A 24,872-nucleotide genomic window follows, 5' to 3' on the forward strand; every position below is an offset into this window, starting at 1 on the left:
ATATATATATATATATATATATATATGTGTGTGTGTGTGTGTGTGTGTGTGTCTGTGTTGTATAATTATATATAATACAGAGAGAAAATACTATATTTGAGAGACTGCTGTCTCTTTCTTCAGGTAGACGAAGAGAGAGAGACAGCAGTCTCTGAAATATAGTATTTTCTCTATAAAATAATACAAATAATTACAGTTTTAAATCACGAAATGTAACCATAAAATGTTAAAAACAGAGCCCATCTGGTGGTTCTATTTATGCAACGTTCACGAAAGCGCGGATAAATAAACAAAGCATATATTATATATATATATATATATATATATATCATATATACTATATATATATATATATATAAAATCATAATTGGAACAAGAGGAGACCCACTTTCTTTACTACAGAGAAATGAAGACCTCTGCGCAACCACTGTCAATCTGTTGTTCAGACTCTCGGTGGATTTCGAGAAAATAACATGAGTACGCATCGCGAGTTTCTCTTTGCTTTACTACATAACCTCCAATTAGGGTCATAACAAAGGCGTAACATTTTGTTTTATCTTTTTTTCTCGCCACTTTTCGGTAACGAGTTGAGACCGGGAAAAAACGGGTTAGAAAAAAAAAAGAATCGGAAAAAAAGCCTTATCACGACTCTAAAGTCCAATCTTTTGATTTACTTTGTTAAGAGCTTTTCCCTTGCACCTTCGGCAATTTCTTTTGGGTTGAAGGACCTTACGCTGCTTAATAAGGCAACTCTAGGAAGCCCAATTATAATGGGGATCCATTGTGCCGCGTTTTATCTGACGGTACAGAAACACAAAAACTTTTTTTTTTTCAGTTGACCCGTTGGCAATGTCTATATTTTCGTATAAAAAATGACGGCTGTGTTCAGCCCTCGCCGTCCCTGCCCGCACACACACACATATACAAACACACACACACTCACACACTCAAGTACGGGCAACACAAATGTGTAAAGATATTCTAATATACTCGTGCCATTAAAAATGTGGGGGAAATATTGATGGCTGTGTACGTCACGCGGTCAGGTTCAGAGCTGTCTGAATGGCAATTAGTGTGGGCGAAAAATTAGGACTAAGTTTTGTGGGCGAAAAATTAGGCCTAAGTTGTGTGGGTTAAAACTTGGGCCTAAGTTGTGTGGGTGAAAAATCAGGCCTATGTTGTCTAGGTGAAAAATTAGGCCAAAGTTTCGTAGGAAACCTCAAAATCTCACAGCAGAGTAAGATTCTTCTGTGGAAATACGGCCTCTCATGAATTATGGCAAATCTCTATAGTAGATTCACATCAACCGTGCCTTTGATGTCTACGCCAGTCCCTTACGACGCTCCTGATTGGCTGTTGATAAGCCAATCACAGGGCTGAAAACTCTCAATCTCTCTCGAGAGTTCACATGAGTAGGATCTGTTCCACTTCTCCTGAGGTATACATCTGTCAATAATCTCTCTCATGAGAGGTGGAACATACATCCTGCCTATGTGAACTCTCTCGACAGACTGAGAGTTTCCAGCCCTGTGATTGGTTTATCAACAGCCAACCAGGAGCGCCGTAAGGGATTGGCCTAGACATCAAATGCACGGTTGATATGAATCTACTATAGTTTATATTGCGTTGAAAGAAAAATTGAAATGTAATCTGATCTTTTAGAAAATGTGGTAGAATTATTTGATAATACAGTTTCAGCTGTCTTTTTCATCGGTTTGTATTACCCCTGTAGGTAATGTTACACACTTCTATGCTTGCAAATATTTCTGCCAACCACACATGCAACCGTATCAGATCTGTCCCCGAAATGATATTAATTTAAAGAATTTTTTTTGGACCAGAAACTGCTTTTCAAAACCAGCATGCTTTGCATTCTGGAGAACTTGTAAAAGCAACGAACAAATAAATAAGTAATAAGATTGTAATACAAAACTTGCTAAAAAAAAAAAAAGAAAAGAAACTTGTTGTTTCAAAAGAACGAGATGATCATTTGGGGTCCCAATACAATCATCGTGTTTCCGCTGAATGGGTCACATGTTCAGGCCTTCCATTCTCTTTTTTCACGGCGGCAGCGCGTGGAACCGTGCGATCGTATGCATCTGTTATTTACTTTTATCTTCGCTACCTACTTGTCTATGCATTTGGTTTTAATTTCATTTGCATCCAGTTTCACCAGCGCATTTTTCTCGTCGTTGTGAAAAATAAATTTTTCTCAATTTTTCGATTTTTTTTTTTTTTTTTTTTTTTTTTGACATAACGTGGCATTTTCCAATTTTTCGATTTTTTTGACATGCCATGGTATTTTCCAAATTTTCGATTTTTTTAACATATCGTGGTATTTTTCAATTTTTTCGATTTTCGTAACATTCCCTGTCATTTTCCAATTTTTCGGTTTTTTAACATGCCGTGACATTTTCCAATTTTTCGATTCTTTTTTAAGATGCCGTGGCATTTTCCAATTTTTTTATTTGTTTTTTAACACACCATGGCATTTTCCAATTTTTCGATTCTTTTTTAACATAGCGTGGCATTTTTCAGTTTTTCGGTTTTTTTTAACATGCCGTGGCATTTTCCAATTTTTCGATTTTTGTTTAGCATACCGTGGCATTTTCCAATTTTCCGATTTCTGTTTAACATACCGTGGCATTTTCCATTTTTTTTTTTTTAACATACCGTAGCCTTTTCCAATTGCTCGAATTTTGTTTAACATACCGTGGCATTTTCCAAATTTTCGATTTTTTTAACATCCCGTGGCATTTTCCTCGTATAGTGACCGACAACTTATCAGTAGAGATTTGAGAACAGAAATCCGTAAAGATTATTTCAAGAAACTGAATATAGACAGAGGTTATATACCTTGTTAACATGACACGTGACCATTTGTTCTGTATATCCCTAGGCAAGTAAACGAAGCATTGAATGATAAAGTACGTTCATTTGTGGATGACAAAATAATAATTCATAATCTGGATGCAACAACTTGAAAGTGGATAACTAAGAATAGCAATCTGGGAACTTATTAGAGGAAACTGAAGCTAAAAAATCTCTTTTTCTCTGCACCGTTGGACTGTGGAACAAGTCTCCCTGACCATGATCGTGCAATTATCAGAACCTCGAAAATTCAAGCGAATTTGCAATGCATGACTACCCTAAAACAACTTGTATTTTTACTGCTTTACTTGTAGTTTTAACTATTTATTAATCTATTTATGAATCTATTTTTTTATTACTTTTCCAAAACTCATTCTGTATTTCATTTTATCATCTACACACCATATTCTTTGGAAGCTTGAATTTCAAGTCAATGGCTCCTGTAGGCTTGTTTCATAAGAATATTAGGTTCCATTTGAACATGAATAATAATAATAATAATAATAATAATAATTAATAAAATAATAATAATAATAATAATAATAATAATAATAATAATAATGATAATATAATCTAATAATAATAATAATAATAATAATAATAATAATATAATAATAATAATAATTATTATTATTATTATTATTATTATTATTATTATTATTATTATTATTATTATTATTATTATTATTATAAACATTAATAATGGTTGCGGGTCCACAATAATGTAGCGTGCAGATGAACCTAGTACAAGGTTCGAAAGCTTGTAATAACCATTAAAGACCATATACTCAAATGCTATAATATTGTGGACTTGCAACCATTGTCATCATTTTCGACACGGAAAACTGTGTCTGAAGATAATAACAATAATAATAATAATTATCAATAATAATAATAATAATAATAATAATAATAATAATAATAATAATAATAATAATAATAATAATTGTTCTTAATATATGACTAACAACACCCAAGAAGGGTTGAGAAAGGAAAGCCGGGTGGTGACGCCGCTGTTTCTAACTGTATTCTGTTTAAATTCTTACAACAAACGATAACAACAAGTCATCGGAAAATCTTACAGGATCACAAAACAGTAACAATCACTTATCCTCAAATTTCTTACTCAACAATTAAAAAGACAAATCACCCAAATTAAAGCATTACAATACAATTGATATTAATGCAGTTTCAATAAACTTAGATTATTTAATAAAATTCATAATTCAAATGACATTAAAGAAAACGTAGAAACAGCAAATTAAATGGCATAATCAACTAAATAAACAAATAAAGCCTTTCACAAAGTTAATTCCAACAATAATAAACCCAGCGCAACCCATTATTCTCTGAAATATTCACATTTCTCTCCAAGATCCGCCGAAAATAATACCGAAGCAGGCTGTCAGTCAGTGCTTTCGCAAAGGGAAAAATACGTTCTGTTTATTATTTCTGAAGAACGACGAGTAAAGTTGTAGTTGGACTTTGAAAAACCAAGGAAAAACCCTCGAGGCAAAGTCCGTCTCGTTATAACTGTGGGATTACGTCCTTTCGACCACTGGACGGGGGGTTTAAAGAGGAAAGAGGAGAAGAAGACTGTCGAGGGGAGAGAAACAGCAACTGACAAGAAGCCTTGTCTGATATGGAAAGGTAAATACGTGCTATACTAAAAGCTATCAGGCGAAAGTATTTTAATAAAGAACATGTCTCCGCCAAGAGAGAGCTCAATCAATACATGAATTTGTACCATTATTGTTTCCTATCGGCGTATGACCTCAAGTTGTGACTGCAGCTTAAATTTGGTTAACATGATTATTCTAAATTGCTGTTGTTAATTATTATTATTAGCAATAAAAATGACAAAGAATACTAGAAATATATATCCAGCTATAGATAATTTAAACTAGCAAAAAATCCACGACCCCAAACGTTGACTTTTAAAGGTTCATACTTGGCAAATAATTACCGAGTTATGATGAAATATTTTCACCAGCAAAAATCTCTGACATTCAAAAGGTCACAGTTAGAGGAATTAATCATCAGAAAAGTCGTCGAATTTACTTCTCTTAATTAAGTCACAACGGATATGGAGTCAAGTGAAGAATTTATAATGACAACGTACGTGACCTAGATTGTTTACTCTCTGAGGTCAAACTACGAGCTAGGCCCTTGGGACCTACGAGGTCATTCAGTGCTGAAACGGAAATTGACAGTAAAAAAGTTTGAAAGGTGTAACAGGAGGAAAACATCAAAGCAGTTACGCTATGAATCAACTGTTAGAAGAGGATGGATAACAAGATGGGAAGACAGAGAATACGAATGGCGGTACAGTAAAAGGAATGAAAGGGGTGGCAGCTAGGGGCCGAAGGGACGCCTCAAAGAACGTTTAAGGAATGCCTACAGAGTGTACCGCGGGAGGTGTACTGACGGCGCCACCCTACTGCGGTGTCCTTAATTTCTCTTGCTATGATTTACCGATGTGAAAAAGGTAGCACGAATATGTGGAATAGAATAAATTTCACCTGAAAATGTCTAACTTTGACAGGTTTCACCCTAAGTTGGCCATCCTGAGGAGGAGGTCATTCATTAATGAGGTTGGTAACCACATTTCGTCAAAATCATGCCATTGGCTTTCGCATTATCCTGCATAAGGACAGAAAGACTTTTATTTTAACAGGATAATATATATATATATATATATAATATATATATATATATATATATATATATAAAATATATATATATATATATATATATATACGTATATATATATACATATATCGAGCTACAATGTCCTTTAATATCTAATTCGCTCTACCTCAGAATTAATATATTTTCATATATGCTTAACCGAAGGGGAATTTTTTCTCGATATAGACTTGCCTGGACCTGGGCGCGAACCCATAGAGACTTTCAAATCCAGGAGCGTCAGTGAAGCTTTTACCTAATACACCACCGCAAGAGGTGTAGTAGGTAAAAGCTTCACTTGCGCTCCTGGATTTGAAAGGCTCCATGGGTTCGCGCCCAAGTCCAGGCAAGTCTATTATCGAGAAAAAATTCCCCTTCGGGTTAAGCATATATGAAAATATATTAATTCTGAGGTAGAGCGAATTAGATATTAAAGGACATTGTAGCTCGATATATATTTATATATATATATATATATATATATATAATATATATATATATATATATATATATATATATATATATATACATGTACACATTCCCTTGCTAATAAGTAACACCAGCTAAATCACTTAGAACGACTTACCTTGAATCGATCATCGGGCGAATATGTCAGCATCCCAGCCGTTAGTATGTGCAAATTCTTTTTCCTCATCCAAGTCACCTAAGAAAAAAAAGTCAAATATTATTCAAGAATAAAACAATGCCTTATAAACATCGACCATGATAAAGATAAGTCAAAACCACATGATATTTTCCATTTTCATGAATAATACTTAAAACACCACATTACCGATTCAATCTGAATAATATTTTAAATTTTCATGAACAATACTTAAAACACCACATCACCAATTCCTCTGAATCATATTTAAGGTTTGATGGTACGTGAGGAAAAAAAATTTATCTTTTCTCTTTTTGGATTCGCGTGATCAAGATTTAAAAATGAATTTCCCAAAATGAGTTTTCCGTTTATTCAAAGCGATGCTGTTTTTACTCTTTTCAAGCGAGATAGCTCAGACACTGAAATAAAAACGTATTTTCTGTCTTTCTTCGACTTTCAGTATAAAATTTCTTCAATTTCCATTATAAAACTTCTTCAATTTACAGTACAAAAGTTCTTAAATTTCCATTATAAAAATTCTTCATTCTTCAGTATAAAAATTCTTCAACTTTCAGTATAAAAAATCTTCAACTTTCAGTATTAAAAATTCTTCAATTTTCAGTATAACAATTCTCCAACTTTCAGTATAAAAATTCTTCTATTTTCAAAATAAAAATTCTTCAATTTTCAGTATAAAAATTCTTCAATTTTCAGTATAAAAGTTCTTCAACTTTCAGTATTAAAATTCTTCATCTTTCAGTATAAAAATTCTTCATCTTTCAGTATTAATAATTCTTCAATTTTCAGCATAAAAATTCTTCAATTTTCAGAAAAAAATTCTACAAATTTCAGCATAAAAATTCTTCAATTTTCAGTACAAAAACTCTTAAAACTTTCAGTATTAAAAATTCTTCAACTTTCAGTTTAAAAATTCTTCAACTTTCAGTTTAAAAATTCTTCAACTTTCAGTATTAAAAATTCTTCAATTTTCAGTATAAAAAATTCTTCAACTTTCAGTATAAAGATTCTTCAACTTTGTATAAAAATTCTTAAACTTTCAGCATAAAAATTCTTCAACTTTCAGTATAAAAATTCTTCAATTTACCGTATAAAATTTCTTCAACTTTCAGTACTAAAAATTCTCCAATTTACAGTATAAATATTCTTCAACTTCCAGTATGAAAAAAAAAAAGTTTTACTCTCCTTGTGTGGGTTCATTGGTCTTAAAAGACCTTGAAAACCCAAAAATAAGAAATCTCACCACATCCTTGAACGATTTTCAGTCTTATTTCAAGTCTAGGTCGGGTTACTCACATACGCTTGTAATACAAGCGCGCGGAGAAAAATTTTGATTCTAAGGGAAAATAAGGCAATTAAAATAATCGAACAAAGAGAACTTTTACAATTGAATGAAAAGAAGGAACATAATATTCCACATCCGTTCCATCTCTCGATAAGACATCTTATGGGAATCAAAGAATAGGGAAATGAAAAAAAAAAAAAACTCGACTAACGAACATCATTATAGTGAAAATAGGGATTTGGATTTATTCACATTTTCCTAAACTTCTGTATCTGCTGAGAGGGAGAGAGAGAGAGAGAGAGAGAGAAAGAGAGAGAGAGAGAGAGAAAGTAATATATGTGGAAGCATTGAAAACTAGCCAGGGATGTATAAACAGCGAATGATTGAGGTGTATGTGCCAGTGTGTATAAGTGTGTGTATATATATATATCTATATATATATATATATATATATAATATATTATTAAATCCGAAAGTTTTATTGCTGGGGTCTCAATGGACTGAGAAGTAGCAGTGGACCAGAGAGCGATCGTTATCAGCAAAAAAAAACAAAAAAAAAAAAAAAAAAAAAAAAACGGCAGCGGATGAAATGAAGAGAATGTGAGTCATGAAAGCGAAATATTACTGCCCTCGAGATAGAATGGTCGGTCAGCACTGGACATTAGCAACAACCAAAGAAAGAAGGCTCCTTAAAAAAAGTACGTCCGTCCTCCCAAAGGAGAAGAAGTTAGCCACTTCCAAGGTTCCCGAACTCTTTTGGGAGTAGCAAAGTAAGAGTGCTATAGCTTAGTGGTTTTATATATATATATGTGTGTGTGTTTATGTATAAAAATATATTAATGTATATTGACATATATGCATACAAACATTATCTATGAATGCATTTCATGACATCGCCGTGGTTCATACATAAGCATTAAGCTATAAATGTCCATTAATATCCAATTCGCTCTACCTCGGTCAACATATGTATATATATATGTATATATATATATATATATATATATATATATATATATATATAAGTTCTGTCTCGTAACATTATACACTGACACTTTTTATATATTCACAGACATTAACCTACAAATGTCGTTTAATATCTAATTAATTCAACCTTAGATTATCATATACATACACACACACACACACATATATATATATATATATATATACATACATGCATACATACATACATACATACAGTACACAGCTACTATTAATAAACAAACTTCCGAACACAAGCAAGTCTTCAAAAGATTACTACTTAAAAACAAAAAAAAACTCAAATGGACACGAAGCCAATGCGAAATAAATCTTGAGAGAGAGAGAGAGAGAGAGAGAGAGAGAGAGAGAGAGAGAGAGAGAGAGAGAGAGAACTATCGAATCCCGATTACAAAAATACAGGGGAGCAATGCAGCCGTACAGAGAGAACGAAGTGAATACCGGCATTGATATTGATCCGGTTAACTGGCCATCCGGACTTCGGATAATAGGAACTTGGACTCAACCGGAAATTTGATAGCGCATGTGATATTTAAATGAGGTCAATCGGGCCACGTTGATGTCTGAAGTAGGTCCAGGCCCCAACCCAACCCACCCCACCGTTGTTCTCTCTCTGTTAATTGGATGACTGGGGCCTGTTTTGGCTTGCACATAAGGAAGGAAACAGAACTTACGTTTTGGTGTCTGTTTTCATTGTTTTCAAGTGTTCAGTGCATAGTCTGAACGCTTAAATACGTACGTACACACACATATGCACACTAACACTCATACACAAACTCACATGCACATTCATATATATATATATATATATATATATATATATACATATATATATATATATATATATATATATATATATATATATATATATAGATATATATCATAATATATGTATATATATATACAGAGACATATATACATACGCACACATATATATACAATATATATATATATATATATAATATATATATATATATATATATATATATATATATATATATATATATATATATATATATATATATACTATGGATTCACAGGAAAATCGCTCTCGGAAAGATTAGCTCAACATAAACGACACTCAGTTAGATATATGTATATATATTAATGCGTACAGAGCTGACTCACCGACTTGTCTCCGAGGTTAATCACACGACAAGGTAAGAAGGCCTGATCTCCCTCGTTCACGGTCACGTTGACTGGAGATTCCCTGAAGATCGGTCCTCCGAACCACGACGAAGTCCAGTCTGTTTATTTATTTGAGGGAGAGAGATATAAATCAGATACAAATCAGAAATATGCCTACATCTAGATTCGCTACTGGTATGAATTCTCTCATGCATTATTGAAGTTCAAACGTATTTGATAGGATGTGTTACCGAATTCAATGCAAGCATGAATTTTGTGTATCAGATGCAAATGATGTTTATAGGTGCGCGTACAGAATTCAATTGTCCTTTGTAATGACCGCAAGCATGAATTTGAGTATTAGATGCAAATGATGTTTAGGTGCACGTACAGAATTTCATTGCCAATTGTTATAATGATTTAACTATAACTATGTACCTGAATGCATATATACACTGTAATATAATAATAATAATAATAATAATAATAATAATAATAATAATAATAATAATAATAATAATAATAATAATAATAATAATTAAGGCAGAAAACAAGTGAGGTCAATGAAATAATGGGCATAATACACACCACCAGTATCACAGAAACAAATAACTTGGCATATGCAGGAGCAAGATTAGTAGTAGAACTGATGGGGATTCGAACACCAACACCACCAGCACAACCAACCCAACAGAAACAAAACAGCAACCTCCTTGGAAAAGACGCCTGGAAAAGCAAATCATTGTGATGAGATCTGACTTGAGTAAACTGAAAGAGATGGCAGAAAAAAGGCTAAGAAGCAAGAAAACAAGGGAGGAACTCAACGAGAAATGCAAAGTACAAGAGAGGGGACTAAACAACACAATAGAAGATGTAAAACAGAGGCTTAAGGCTAAAGCAAAAAAGATCCAACGGTACATGAACAGGAATAAGGGATACCAACAGAACAAACTATTCAGAACCAACCAGAAAAGACTATACAGCCAACTAAGAGGGGAAGACAACCACCAAGAAATTCCTGAAGCCGAACCAAGTAAGAGACTCTGGGAAAACATATGGAGTAATCCGGTATCACACAACAAACATGAAACACGGCTCCAGGAAGTCAAGGCTGAAGAAACAGGGAGAATAAAACAAAGATTCACAGAGATCACGACAGACACAGTCAGACACCAACTAAAGAAAATGCCAAACTGGAAAGCCCCAGGTCCCGATGAAGTCCATGGATACTGGCTCAAAAACTTCAAGGCCCTACACCCATGAATAGCAGAACAACTCTAGCATTGTATCTCAAATCACCATGCACCCAAATGGATGACCACAGGAAGAACATCCTTAGTACAAAAAGACAAGAGTAAGGGAAATATAGCCAGTAACTACAGGCCTATCACCTGCCTACCAATAATGTGGAAGTTACTAACAGGTATCATCATTGAAAGGCTATACAACTACCTAGAGGAGACAAACACCATCCCCCACCAACAGAAAGGCTGCAGAAGGAAGTGTAGGGGCACAAAAGACCAGCTCCTGATAGACAAAATGGTAATGAAGAACAGTAAGAGAAGGAAAACCAACCTAAATATGGCATGGATAGACTATAAGAAAGCCTTCGACATGATACCACACACATGGCTAATAGAATGCCTGAAAATATATGGGGCAGAGGAAAACACCATCAGCTTCCTCAAAAATACAATGCGCAACTGGAATACAATACTTACAAGCTCTGGAATAAGACTAGCAGAGGTTAATATAAGGAGAGGGATCATCCAGGGCGACTCACTGTTCCCACTACTCTTCGTAGTAGCCATGATTCCCATGACAAAAGAACTACAGAAGATGGATGCTGGGTACCAACTCAAGAAAAGAGGCAACAGAATTAATCATCTGATGTTCATGGACGACATCAAGCTGTATGGGAAGAGCATCAAAGAAATAGATACCCTAATCCAGACTGTAAGGATTGTATCTGGGGACATCAGGATGGAGTTTGGAATAGAAAAACGAGCCTTAGTCAACATACAAAAGGGCAAAGTAACGAGAACAGAAGGGATAAAGCTACCAGATGGGAGCAACATCAAACACATAGATGAGACGGGGTACAAATACCTGGGAATAATGGAAGGAGGGGATATAAAACACCAAGAGATGAAGGACACGATCAGGAAAGAATATATGCAGAGACTCAAGGCGATACTCAAGTCAAAACTCAACGCCGGAAATATGATAAAAGCCATAAACACATGGGCAGTACCAGTAATCAGATACAGCGCAGGAATAGTGGAATGGACGAGGGCAGAACTCCGCAGCATAAATCAGAAAACCAGGAAACATGACAATACACAAAGCACTTCACCCAAGAACAAATACGGACAGACTATACATAACACGAAAGGAAGGAGGGAGAGGACTACTAAGTATAGAGGACTGCGTCAACATCGAGAACAGAGCACTGGGGCAATATCTGAAAACCAGTGAAGACGAGTGGCTAAAGAGTGCATGGGAAGGACTAATAAAAGTAGATAAAGACCCAGAAATATACAGAGACATGAGAATGACAAACAGAACAGAAGAATGGCACAACAAACCAATGGACGGACAATACATGAGACAGACTAAAGAACTAGCCAGCGATGACAATTGGCAATGGTTACAGAGGGGAGAGCTAAAGAAGGAAACTGAAGGAATGATAACAGCGGCACAAGATCAGGCCCTAAGAACCAGATATGTTCAAAGAACGATAGGCGGAAATAACATCTCTCCCATATGTAGGAAGTGCAATACGAAAAATGAAACCATAAACCACATAGCAAGCAAATGCCCGGCACTTGCACAGAACCAGTACAAAAAGAGGCATGATTCAGTGCCAAAAGCCCTCCACTGGAGCCTGTGCAAGAAACATCAGCTACCTTGCAGTAATAAGTGGTACGAGCACCAACCTGAGGGAGTGATAGAAAACGATCAGGCAAAGATCCTCTGGGACTATGGTATCAGAACTGATAGGGTGATACGTGCAAATAGACCAGACGTGACGTTGATTGACAAAGTTAAGAAGAAAGTATCACTCATTGATGTCGCAATACCATGGTACACCAGAGTTGAAGAGAAAGAGAGGGAAAAAATGGATAAGTATCAAGACTCGAAAATAGAAATAAGAAGGATATGGGATATGCCAGTGGAAATTGTACCCATAATCATAGGAGCACTAGGCACGATCCTAAGATCCCTGAAAAAGAATCTAGAAAAACTAGAGGCTGAAGTAGCTCCAGGACTCATGCAGAAGAGTGTGATCCTAGAAACGGCTCACATAGTAAGAAAAGTGATGGACCCCTAAGGAGGCAGGATGCAACCCGGAACCCCACACTATAAATACCACCCAGTCGAATTGGAGGACTATGATAGAGCAAAAAAAAAAATAATAATTATAATAATAATAATATACTTATTTGGATGCAGATATGCACTGTTATATAATACCAGTAACTCAGCCAATAATAATAATGATGATGATGATGATGACGATGATGTGTGAGAGAGAGAGAGAGAGAGAGAGAGAGAGAGAGAGAGAGAGAGAGTCCCTCTCAACTACTTAGCGCAGCCTAATGAAGCTTCATGAGGAATTTCCATCTATCCAGAGATCAAAGTGTTTCGTGGGTCCTTCTCCCAAGAGCAGAGTTGAAAAAAAAAAAGAAGAGGATCGCTCAGCTGAGGGACATTCTCTGCTAGGGACAGACATTGTGCTGCTGTTCATACGTCATTGCCAGGATGAATGAAGTTTCTGCGAATAACTAGTGCTTATTTTCTTTTCTTTGTGTCTTGGATAATGTTAATTTCTTATCGTCTGCAGCAATGAAACGAAGGCATTACTTATTACTTTACCATCTTTTTTTGGTCAGTATTTTTATTTTTACATTGAAAAGACAATTTCGTTTTAAATAATTTCTTGCATGAATGCTTCAATCAATTAAACTGCGGTTTTTTTAACTTCCTACTTATTTTTTTTTGTCAGTGTTTTGAAAAGAGTTTCCTTTTCAACTATTTCTTGCTGGAATATTTCATTCTATTAGACTGCGGTTTTTTTAACTTCCTACTTTTTTTTTTTTTGGTCAGTAATTTGAAAAATCAGTTTTCTTTTAAACTATTTCTTGCTTATATGTTTCATTCAACTACAAGTGCGGTTTTTTAAACTTCCTACTTATTTCAAGCGAAAATATATAGCATCAAACAAATCAGTGCTTTATTATTTTGTTATTGATTTTTCCGGGTTCCTACAATATTTTTCCTAAAATATTTTTCCAGTCACCGTTTAGATCAGGTGACTTTATTTGTATTTGTTTGTTTGTAAGGTGCTTTTACGTTCCATGGAGCCAGTAAAGGTTATTCAGCAACGGGACCAACGGCTTCATGTGACTCCCGACCAACCAACCAAGTCGAGAGTGAACTTCTATCACCAGAAATTACACATCTTTGACCCCCTCAATGAATGCTCGAGAATCGAACTCGCGGTCACCGAGGTGGTAGGCAAAGACCATAGCAACCACGCCACTGAGTAGCTAGATGACCTTGTACTTAGAATACTCTACAAGAGGTAGTAACTGATGTCACAGAGTCAATCAAATATAGTATTTTAAGAGCTATTTTGACAGCCCATCAAGTTCTTATTGAAAAATTAGTGTTGCCACCACAGAAAAGGAACTATTATAACCATAAAAAGATAATGTACTTGTACTTGTTATGAGAAGCCCTGGCGTCTACCATACGCAAACTGAAAAGTTATACGAAGATATAAAGCGACTTACAATATACAATTCAGGAGCATTTAAAATTAGACCAAAGATGGCCACAGGCATATATAAGATCAAGCAATAAGGGATCTACATCGGTACACGTTGTGTGTTTATCAGAGAGAGAGAGAGAGAGAGAGAGAGAGAGAGAGAGAGAGAGAGAGAGATTTGAATGCATCTTTAAAACGTTCAATCACCATCATGGACTTAGGGAAAAGACAAAAATCTAAACCCTATATCTCACACTGTCCACTTTCGTCTTACAACCTGCAGAGAGAGAGAGAGAGAGAGAGAGAGAGAGAGAGAGAGAGAGAGAGAGAGAGTTTGAATGTATCTTCAGAACGTTCAATCATCATCATGGACTTAGGGAAAAGACAAAAATCTAAACCCTATATCTCCCAGTCCTTTTTCGTCTTATAACCTAGAGAGAGAGAGAGAGAGAGAGAGAGAGAGAGAGAGAGAGAGAGAGAGAGTTTTTAATGTATCTTCAAAACGTTCAGTCATCATCATGGACTTGGGGAAAAGACAAAAATCTGAACCCTGTATCCTAATACATTTTGAGTGGAAAAGACATCCTCACCTCGCGCCTTATTTTTACCTCGTGTCGACTCGGATTTCCAGGTAATTGATGCGAGTGATTAATGACGCAAGTTACTAAGCAGCCCGTTTCCTCCAGGTACAAATAAAAAAGAAGGATGACAAATGAATCTCCCGGCACACACGCGCGTAGCCAGCCAGGGATTGTCGATGCAAGGAAAATCTCGGGGACGTCATAACAGGAAGAGAAATCACTGAGGATTGTGGTGGAGCCTCCTCGTTACGAGAAATGTTAATGAGAAAAATAATATAACTATTGAATAGAAACAGTTGCCAAGATTATACATATGCGAGGTGGAAGAATTGAGTATCATGAAAGACTACAGATTAAGGATTGAAGAACCAGACCCAATAAAACGAAGAACACTCGAATGAGACCATAACAAAAAGGAAAACTGGAATGAGGCCATACAAAAAGAAAATGGGAATAAAGGAAAATTAGAGAAAACGGGAATGAGGCCAATTAGAAAAATAATAAATGGGAATGAGGACAATTACAAAAATAAAAGGGGAATAAGGCCAAGTAGAAAAATAATAAATGGAAATGAGGACAATTAGAAAATGAAAACGGGAATGAGGCCAATTAGAGAAAACAGGAATAAGGCCAATTAGAAAAATAATAAATGGGAATGAGGCCAATTAGAAAAATGATAAATGGGAATGAGGCAAAGTAGAGAATGAGAACGTGAATGAAGCCAATTAGATAGAAAATAGGAATGAGGCCAACTAGAGAATGACAACGGGAATGATGCCAATTAGAGAGAAAATGGGAATGGGGCCAATTAGAGAGAAAGCGGGAATGAAACCAATTAGAAAAATAAAACGGGTATGAGGCCAATTCGAGATAGAAAATGAGAATGAGGCCAATTAGAGAAAGAAAACAGAAATGAGGCCAATTCGACATAGAAAACGAGAATGAGGCCAATCAGAAAAAGAAAACAGGAAATAACAGCGGATTAAGCAAATATCTCGACTCGAGATTTCCACGGCAAATAATCCTTTCTAAAATAATGGTGAGAGAGAGAGAGAGAGAGAGAGAGAGAGAGAGAGAGAGAGAGAGAGATTATCCGGTGAGAAAAATAGCGGCTGAATCTTTACATTTTTATATTGGCGGTCGACGGCGGACTCTTGAGAGAATAAATTCCGAACGTTGGGAGAAAATGCCGGCATTGTTCGAGAATTTCTCAAGCGTGCGCGCCAAAACTCTATTTACCGAAATACGGAAGGAAGGAATTTAAAACCGAGAGAGGTAGTCATACATATTATTAAAGCGATCTCAATTTCTGGGGGTGATATCTAAATTTTACCTGCCCTTTTAGGTAACACTAAAACAGATCATGTTTTTAATATTGTTGTTTAAATGTGCAATTAACTCTGAAATTTTAGTATAGGATATTTATGATTTATTTATCAGAATGAAAATGTAAAAAGTAAATAATGTGCATGTTAAACAGTACAGAAAAATTATTTCAAATAAAATGTATCATATATATTTTAATTTTCGTTGGAAGAACATGGATCTATTTGACCGTAAATTTTAGCACGATTTAATTTACGCAAAGAATACCGAGTAAGCTGGAGGTCGGATAACTCATGGAGTTTCATTGTAGTTTTCAAAAGCATACAAACGGGGAATCACGGGAACTTGCTTTCTGTCATTGCGAAACTACGACTGGAGAACTTTGAAACTGTCGTAATTGGCACTTACATGGTTTGAACGATTTATATGACAAGTCATTTTCAGTTTATCGGGATCCAATTTGGGGAGATTTTGGTTCGTTACGCACGAATCAAACATATTTCCTTCCGCAAGAGTCAAAATACGGTCGATTCTAAAATGGAAACGGAATTTGCTTTGAGAGAGATATATATAACTGATTGGGAAAACACATTCTACCCCAGAAATTGAGTTCACTGCATATTGGACAACCTTCTGTTTTGTGACGTTTCATTAAAATCGAATTGGTAAGCAACAACGTTTTCCCAACATGAGGATTTGTTCTGAAATCGGTTCATCAGAGCATACGGATATATATGGCAGAATACCATGACTTTTGCCATGAATTGAAATAGCAACAACAGCAGTCGGCAAGATTAGTATACGGATATAACTTCGGGAAATGTTGTTGAGCTGCTTTGGCTTTTTGAACCGGAGACAATATACGAAGGAGTTTCTTGGCTTTTTCCAATATGAGTTACAACTGAAATAGCTCTTGGCGTGACTGCATTGTACAAGCACTTGTTTAACATTGTATAATGCTTTGTAGGAGGCAAAAATGAGCACACATACACACACACACATACATATATATATATATATATATATATATATATATATATATATATATATATATATATATATATATATATATATGAATAATTATCACATCACCGTGATTCATATAAATCATTCGGGCTACAAATGTCCTTTAATATCTAATTCGCTCTACCTCGGAATCGATATATTTTTCATATATGTACCGAAGGGGAATTTTTTAGTTGATAATAATTTCGTCCCCTCATGGGATCGAAATTATCATCAACTAAAAATTCCCTTCGGTACATATATGAAAATATATCAATTCCGAGGAAGAGCGAATTAGATATTAAAGGACATTTGTAGCCCGAATGATAGATATATATATATATATATATATATATATATATATATATATATATATATAAATATATAAATATATATATATAGATAGATAGATAGATAGATAGATAAAGGCGATGCCACGGAATAAAGGGTCGTGTAGACCGAAAGATCTTGGCATTCTCGTCCTTCCATTTTCCTCCGTGGGATCATCACCTTTATAAAAAACAGTTATTCATTTATATTATATATATATATATTATATATATATATATATATATATATATATATATATACATATTTGCACAAATTCTTCTCGACAGGCCACATAAAATTTTCACACACGATCTTTATTTATCTCCCCCTCATCTCATCCGCATTAACTGTCTACCTGCGTTTGTTTGTTCTTCCGTGCATTCGCTGTTCTTCTGACTGCAAGCACTTCTGTTATAATATATCTCAGTTCACGCACTCTCCACCTTTCTTTTCCAAATCCCCTTCATCTGCGATCTGTGATCGAGGGAAAACCACCGCTCTACAGTTTCAACCTTCTAGATGCGAGGATTATGAAAAGTGCTCTCTCTCTCTCTCTCTCTCTCTCTCTCTCTCTCTCTCTCTCTCTGTGTGTGTGTGTGTGTGTGTGTGTGTGTGTGTGTGTGTGTGGCCCAAGGCGCATTAAAGCTCAACTATCTCTGGTATCTAACTTCTGCTTTCGATGCGATGCGCAAAATATACTTCAGCAAAACGCTTACTAATAAACCCTTACAATAATTAATGCTTGAAAAAGGGTAACAGCCTAAATTGTATATATAGTTTACATCACTTCATACTAATCCTACGAATCCTTTCCCAACAGGGAGAGAGAGAGAGAGAGAGAGAGAGAGAGAGAGAGAGAGAGAGAGAGAGAGAGAGAAAGAGAGAGAGAGAGAGCCCCCCACCGGCTTGAATCGTTACCTACCGGGTTTCCCTGCAAAAATCAAGACTTTATTTTAGTAACTGTCAGATTCACGTTCCCACAGATGCTATTGGGGGAACCTGTATTGAATGGCTAAGTCCCCAAAAAGCGCCGATTGTCGAGATATAGATTTCTGAATTCGTTCAGTCCATTAAAGCAAGATCTCTTTCAGGTTATGCTATAACTTCAGCTATATTCAGTGAGGAACGTATCATACATTCTGCCGGATGCGAGAGAGCTGATGACTAGTAAGAAAGAATTATTTATTGATCAGGTTTTGACAGCTGTTGTTTGCTTCAAGCACCTGACAGTTTATGCTAACAAAAAAGACCAAAAAAGAGAGACAAACAACTAGGAGGAAACGACGGCAAAATTACCAAAATAGGACGTATTTCATGCGCTGAAAACCTTTATCCTCAATTCCCCCGGGGGGTAAAGGGATCCCGTGAACAATGGTATCCCTCAAAACAAGAGAAGAAGAAGAAGAAGAAGGAGAAGAAGAAGAAGAAGAAGAAGAAGCAAATACTTATAATCCCAGATTCCCAATTTTTATATTCTTCCTCTCATTCGGCTTCTCTGGTACCTTTACCATCCATTTTTGCGGACATTTCATTTCCAAGACAAAAAAGAAAAAAAAACTTTACGTCATGGTCTCTAAATAATTTTTTTTCGTCTATGAAAGAGACTGACACTGGATATTTTGCACACAACTTATGCGAATTATGCTTTGCAGTGCATATAAAAATAAATTTTAAATATACATAATATATATACATCGAGCTACAAAGGTCCTTTAATATCTAATTCGCTCTACCTCGGAGCTAATATATTTTCATATATGTTAACCGGAGGTGGTGTGGTCTGAGGCTTCACTGTGCGTCCTGATTTGTTGGGTTCGATGGTTCGCGCCCGTGAGCCGACAAATTTCTTATCGACCATACCTGTATATATGTATTATATATGTACGTTTACATGCACACACATACATTGTCATTCACAATGAATTATTCGTTAACCTTACATTCTCATAATGATGTATTTGTAACTACAATGCAGTGTAAAGAATGGAATTTACTGACGGGCAATTGCATTATACTTTTCACTGTTTTGAAGTATTTACACAACAACAGTAATAATAATAATAATAATAATAATAATAATAATAATAATAATAATATTTTGTCTTTCACAGTATAATAATAATAATAATATAGTAGTAGTAGTAGTAGTAGTAGTATAGTAGTAGTAGAAGCAGTAGTTGAGCATCACCTCAGGTTTTCGTTTCATGCCTCTTTTTTTATATCCGATTGATACTTTGCGATACATAATGATACTGATGACGTCATTCAACTGCATGCTATGGGGGTCTGAGAGCACAAGATACTGCCCTCTAACCATGTGAAGAATCCTGGACTCAGCGTCTGAGAACTTATCAAGTACAGTAGCCTCTCCCTAACTTCCCACTATCCGTGACCACGGTGTTAGAAAAAATACTATATAAAAAAGAATGGATAGATATCTAGCCCAGACCATTTTTGATATCCCTTGTGTAGTTTGGGCAGACTCTCTCTCTCTCTCCTCTCTCTCTCTCTCTCCTCTCTCCTCTCTCTCTCTCTCTCTCTCTCTCTATATATATATATATATATAATATATATATATATATATATATATATATATATATAGGCTTCTTCTTCTCAGAATGGCAACCCCGGGCCCTCTCTCTCTATCTCTCTCTCTCTCTCTCTCTCTCTCTATAAGGCTCCTTCTTCATGAGGCTCCTTTTTCCAAAATGGCAACTCTCTCTCTCTCTCTCTCTCTCTCTCTCTCTCTCTCTCTCTCTCTCTCTCTCTCTCTCTCTCTCTCTCTCTTTATAGAAATCTTCAAAATACCCCTTCATACGTCTTCCCTTGTAGCAGTTTCTCTCTCTCTCTCTCTCTCTCTCTCTCTCTCTCTCTCTCTCTCTCTCTCTCTTCCAAAGTCAAGAGACAAGCCAGACAAGAAATAATGGATGGAAACTAAAGCTGAAGAGATACAACACATCACATTGTGGGAACTTCTTCACCAACACTAAGAAAAGACATAAATAGATGAGAAGGAGTACAAGCAAGAGCCACAAAGTTAATTCCATCCATCAGGCAAATAGGTTACCGAAGACGACTAGAGAGCCTGAACATGTATGGCTTAGAAACACGACGATTGCGAGGACAACTAATAGAAACATTTAAAATACCGAAAGGCATAACAAAAGTAGACAGTAACCTATTTACATTAAACGAAAACCAGACAAGAAATAATGGATGGAAACTAGTGCTGAAGAGATACAACACATCCCATTGTGGGAACTTCTTTACATATACAAGATATGTGACACGTGGAATAAACTGCCACTAGTTGTAAACAGCAACAGTGTGGAAGAGTTTACAAGAATGCTAGGACCCTGTGAATGAACAGTAAAACCTGCTCCTAGAGATAAGTGAGCACACGATGACTCCTCGGATATCCTTGTAACTCTCTCTCTCTCTCTCTCTCTCTCTCTCTCTCTCTCTCTCTCTCTCTCTCTCTCTCTTCCAGAGAGGTTTCCACGACAAGTCAAGAGACAAACTACAATAAAAGAAAAATGGATACATGAGTCAGAGTTTGCATACTATATCCTCAGGTTACCTTCAGTCGAATAAGAAGAAAAACGTACGAGGCTTGTAAATAAAGACAAGGAATGTATGCAGTCATATAATACATCAGTAAATGACCAGCCAGACTAACCCACAGATAAATCGTGCTTGCCAGTGAAACCTGAGCTCCGAAAAATACGAAAGACCGTGGGATTGTTTTTGGCGCTGTTTTGTCAAAACGCTAATAGATGGCATCACGACCACTTTTATTATTTTGTTTATATGACAAACGACTGGAAAAGTTGCGATTGCTTTCTCTCCCGTTCAGGCGAGAGAAAACGATTAATGCCATCGGTTTCTTCAGCTCTTCGACGTGTTTCAGTGTATCAGTGATATCGGTTACTCCGAGATATCAGGACAACTAAAGAAATTTCTACGCGAATTCGGAAAGGTTGGTTTTCTGTATGCTGTGAATTTGCCATTTTGTGATGTCCTAAAATATCAGCATACGTCCAGGAATCCCGTACCCTATTCCCATTCTAGTTTAAACTAAATACTCGGTACAAGACCCCGAATTAGCTAAAAAAATAAAAAAAAAGCACTGGAATATTCCAAGACCGCAATTTCATCAAGAATAGTAATGGCGATAGGTGGCAGAATTACTCCATGAAAAATATCGTCCTATACTTCATGCAAAATCTCCCTACACTTCAAGCAAAATCGTCCCATACTTCATGCAAAATCGTCCTATTCTTCATGCAAAATCGTCCTATACTTCATGCAAAATCTCCTATACTTCATGCAAAATCGTCCTATACTTCATGCAAAATCGTCCTATACTTCATGCAAAATCGTTCTATTCTTCATGCAAAATCTCTCTATACTTCATGCAAAATCTCCCTATTTCTTCATGCAAAATCGTCCCATACTTCATGCAAAATCGTCCTATACTTCATGCAAAATCTGCCTACACTTCATGCAAAATCGTCCTTTACTTCATGCAAAATCGTCCTTTTCTTCATGCAAAATCTCCCTATACTTCATGCAAATTCGCCCCATACTTCATGCAAAATTGTCCTATACTTCTTGCAAAATCTCCCTATACTTCATGCACAATCGCCCTATACTTCATGCAAAATCGTCCTGTACTTCATGCAAAATCTCCCTAAACTTCATGCAAAATCATCCTATACTTCATGCAAAATCTCCCTATACTTCATGCAAAATCGTTCTATACTTCATGCAAAATCGTCCCTTACTTCAAGCAAAATCTTGCTATACTTCAAGCAAATTCTGTGAAGTTGTGTGTAAGATGGAAACCAATTTTGACAATATGATAAGCTCGGAAATACTAACGCGTTCAGGCTCTGCAAAAGTTAAGGAGCTTTTACGCTGATAAGAGTTCAAAACTAAAACCCGACGAACAAGGCAGAAGTAACAGGATGGAAAATGGATAAAAATGCTCTACTAAATGTCCCTGCTAACATTGTCATGTCTGTGAGTGTGTGTTGTAACTTTGGATATTTGGAACCTCACGAAAGTCGAAAGTTGGCGCATATGTTTATCAGGAACATGTGTTTATCAGCTCACATATGTTTATCAGTCTAACATATGTTTATAAGGCTAACATATGTTTATCGGGCTCACATGTGTTTCTCAGTCTAACATATGTTTATAAGGCTAACATATGTTATAAGGCTAGCATATGTTTATCAGGCTAATATATGTTTATCAGGCTCACATATTTATGAGGTTAACATGTGTTTATAAGGCTAGCATATGTTTATAAGGCTAACATGTTTTTCAGCCTAACATATGTTTATCAGGCTAGGTTTTCGAACCTACCAATTCTTGGGATATGCTATAAATCGATGACTTCCTGGTCCCTTATTATTTTAGAAGGTTTAGGCCATAGCTCCTGTCGACGACTCAAATTTGAAGTTTGAAATTATTAGTATATAGTATATGCGTGCGAAAGAGTATTTGTGCTTTTCATACAGATATAATGATAAACTCTCTACGAATTAGGTACAATTCAGCTGCACAGCTGTGACGGTAAGTAGGTTTCTATTTAGTTACATACCGAAACGAATAAATTATTTTATTCGTAAACGACTGGCCCGGTAGGGGGGAGGATGTAAATGATACCCCTCTAATGAGTCGCTCTTGTTTTCTAAGCGTCTCATGGAGCCAAGGGGTAAAAAAAAAAAAAAAAAAAATCCCGTGGGGCAAAGAGGAAAGATCGCACGTGTATTTTTTCCCCAAAGAATCTGAAGGAGTAACAGCGACGACGCCATATCGCTCGGGCTTTGGAGAAAAGCATGAAAAAGCCTAATGAGATGATATGTAAATGAAGCTCTCTCTCTCTCTCTCTCTCTCTCTCTCTCTCTCTCTCTGGGTCTTTTGTAAAAATATGCTTACGCGTGTCCCCTTTTCTCTAATTTATTTCCTCTTTCTTTTCTTATTCTTTCGCCACCCACCCCCATCCCTCTCCTCTCTCTCTCTCTCTCTCTCTCTCTCTCTCTCTCTCTCTCTCTCCTCTCTCAGGGCCTTTTGTAAAAATATGCTTACGCGTGTCCCTTTTTCTCTAATTCATTTCATCGTTTATTTTTATTCTTTCGTCACTAATCCCCTACCCAACCATCTCTCTCTCTCTCTCTCTCTCTCTCTCTCTCTCTCGGATAACTGATGAGAACGTATTATTTGCAGAGTTTATTTTCAAAGGTTCCTGTCGTCAGCACGCTCATAGGGGCGCTCTCGCTCACATGCGCATGCGCAAGAATTGGTCAGTACACGCGCAAAAGATTGAATATGTGTAAAGTTTTCTTAAAATCCAATATCTCTCCCAAGGGATCCACAACCAAATTATCAGTAGCATTTTTACTAAAGCGCGACGTACGTGCATTAGCGTTTCAGGCCGTTAGCCAACGTCACACTGCGCATGAGCGCGTGTGGACATGAGTCATTCGCTCACTCCAAATCAATTTTCGCACAAAAGTTGCATATATCAATATTGATTCCCGCCTGCTGGAATCACTTTAAATGACTCTATTCTCCACTACTACCCTTGATTGCCATCCACTTAAGCCCCCAACTAACCAACTAGAGAGGCTTTTGATACACAAAGACAAATATTTGTCTTCTGCAAAGCACGAGAAGGAAAAGCGAGAAGCAAGCGGTAGGTAGAGTGCTTGCAAGCAATCCATCTTGTACGCAACAACCACTTTGGCGGAGACCGTCCAAGACCCCTCCCCCCCTCCCTCCCCCATCCCCTTTCCTTTTTTCTTTTTTTCTGGGCGAAATCCGAGGGTTAGATTACGAAGTTCGGCTGTAAAATAAATTGAATTGGCGCCAGGAATTGCGGTTGCTGAATATTTAAGTTTGTTTTTTTTTTTATCTTTTGCGATATTTTCGGAACGTTGTGTCTCTTTGTGGTTCTTTGCTACGGCGATTTCATGGTTTAAACAAGACTGCTTTCTGGATTTTTTTTTCGCCGAAAGCAATTGCGGCAAAGCAATAGTCAGGAACAAAATAGGATGTGATAACATCCCCCCCCCACCCCTCCCCCCAACCATTAAAAAAAAACCTTGCGCGATGTAATCAAGAAAATTAACTTCGAAAAGATACAGATAAACCATATACGAAACGCAAGAAATAAATAAATAAATAAATAAAGAATAAAATAATATGACGTGATACCCCAGGCCCAAAACACCCCCCTCCCCCCAAAAA

The 24,872-nt window shown here is 36.2% G+C and overlaps 1 protein-coding gene across 1 annotated transcript in view; it reads right to left on the reverse strand.

Moving 5' to 3' along the window:
- Positions 1 to 24,872, reverse strand: part of LOC135212924 (protein sidekick-1-like) — a 99,573-nt gene that overhangs the window by 31,459 nt on the left and 43,242 nt on the right. The window contains exons 2-3 of the mRNA XM_064246665.1: positions 9,597 to 9,715; positions 6,146 to 6,223 (exon numbers count right to left, since the gene is read on the reverse strand). Of these exons, the coding sequence (XP_064102735.1) occupies positions 6,146 to 6,223; positions 9,597 to 9,715 (197 nt within the window). The remainder of the gene's footprint in view (positions 1 to 6,145; positions 6,224 to 9,596; positions 9,716 to 24,872) is intronic.

This window comes from Macrobrachium nipponense, chromosome 42 (genome assembly GCF_015104395.2).
Source record: "Macrobrachium nipponense isolate FS-2020 chromosome 42, ASM1510439v2, whole genome shotgun sequence".
NCBI lineage: Eukaryota > Metazoa > Arthropoda > Malacostraca > Decapoda > Palaemonidae > Macrobrachium > Macrobrachium nipponense.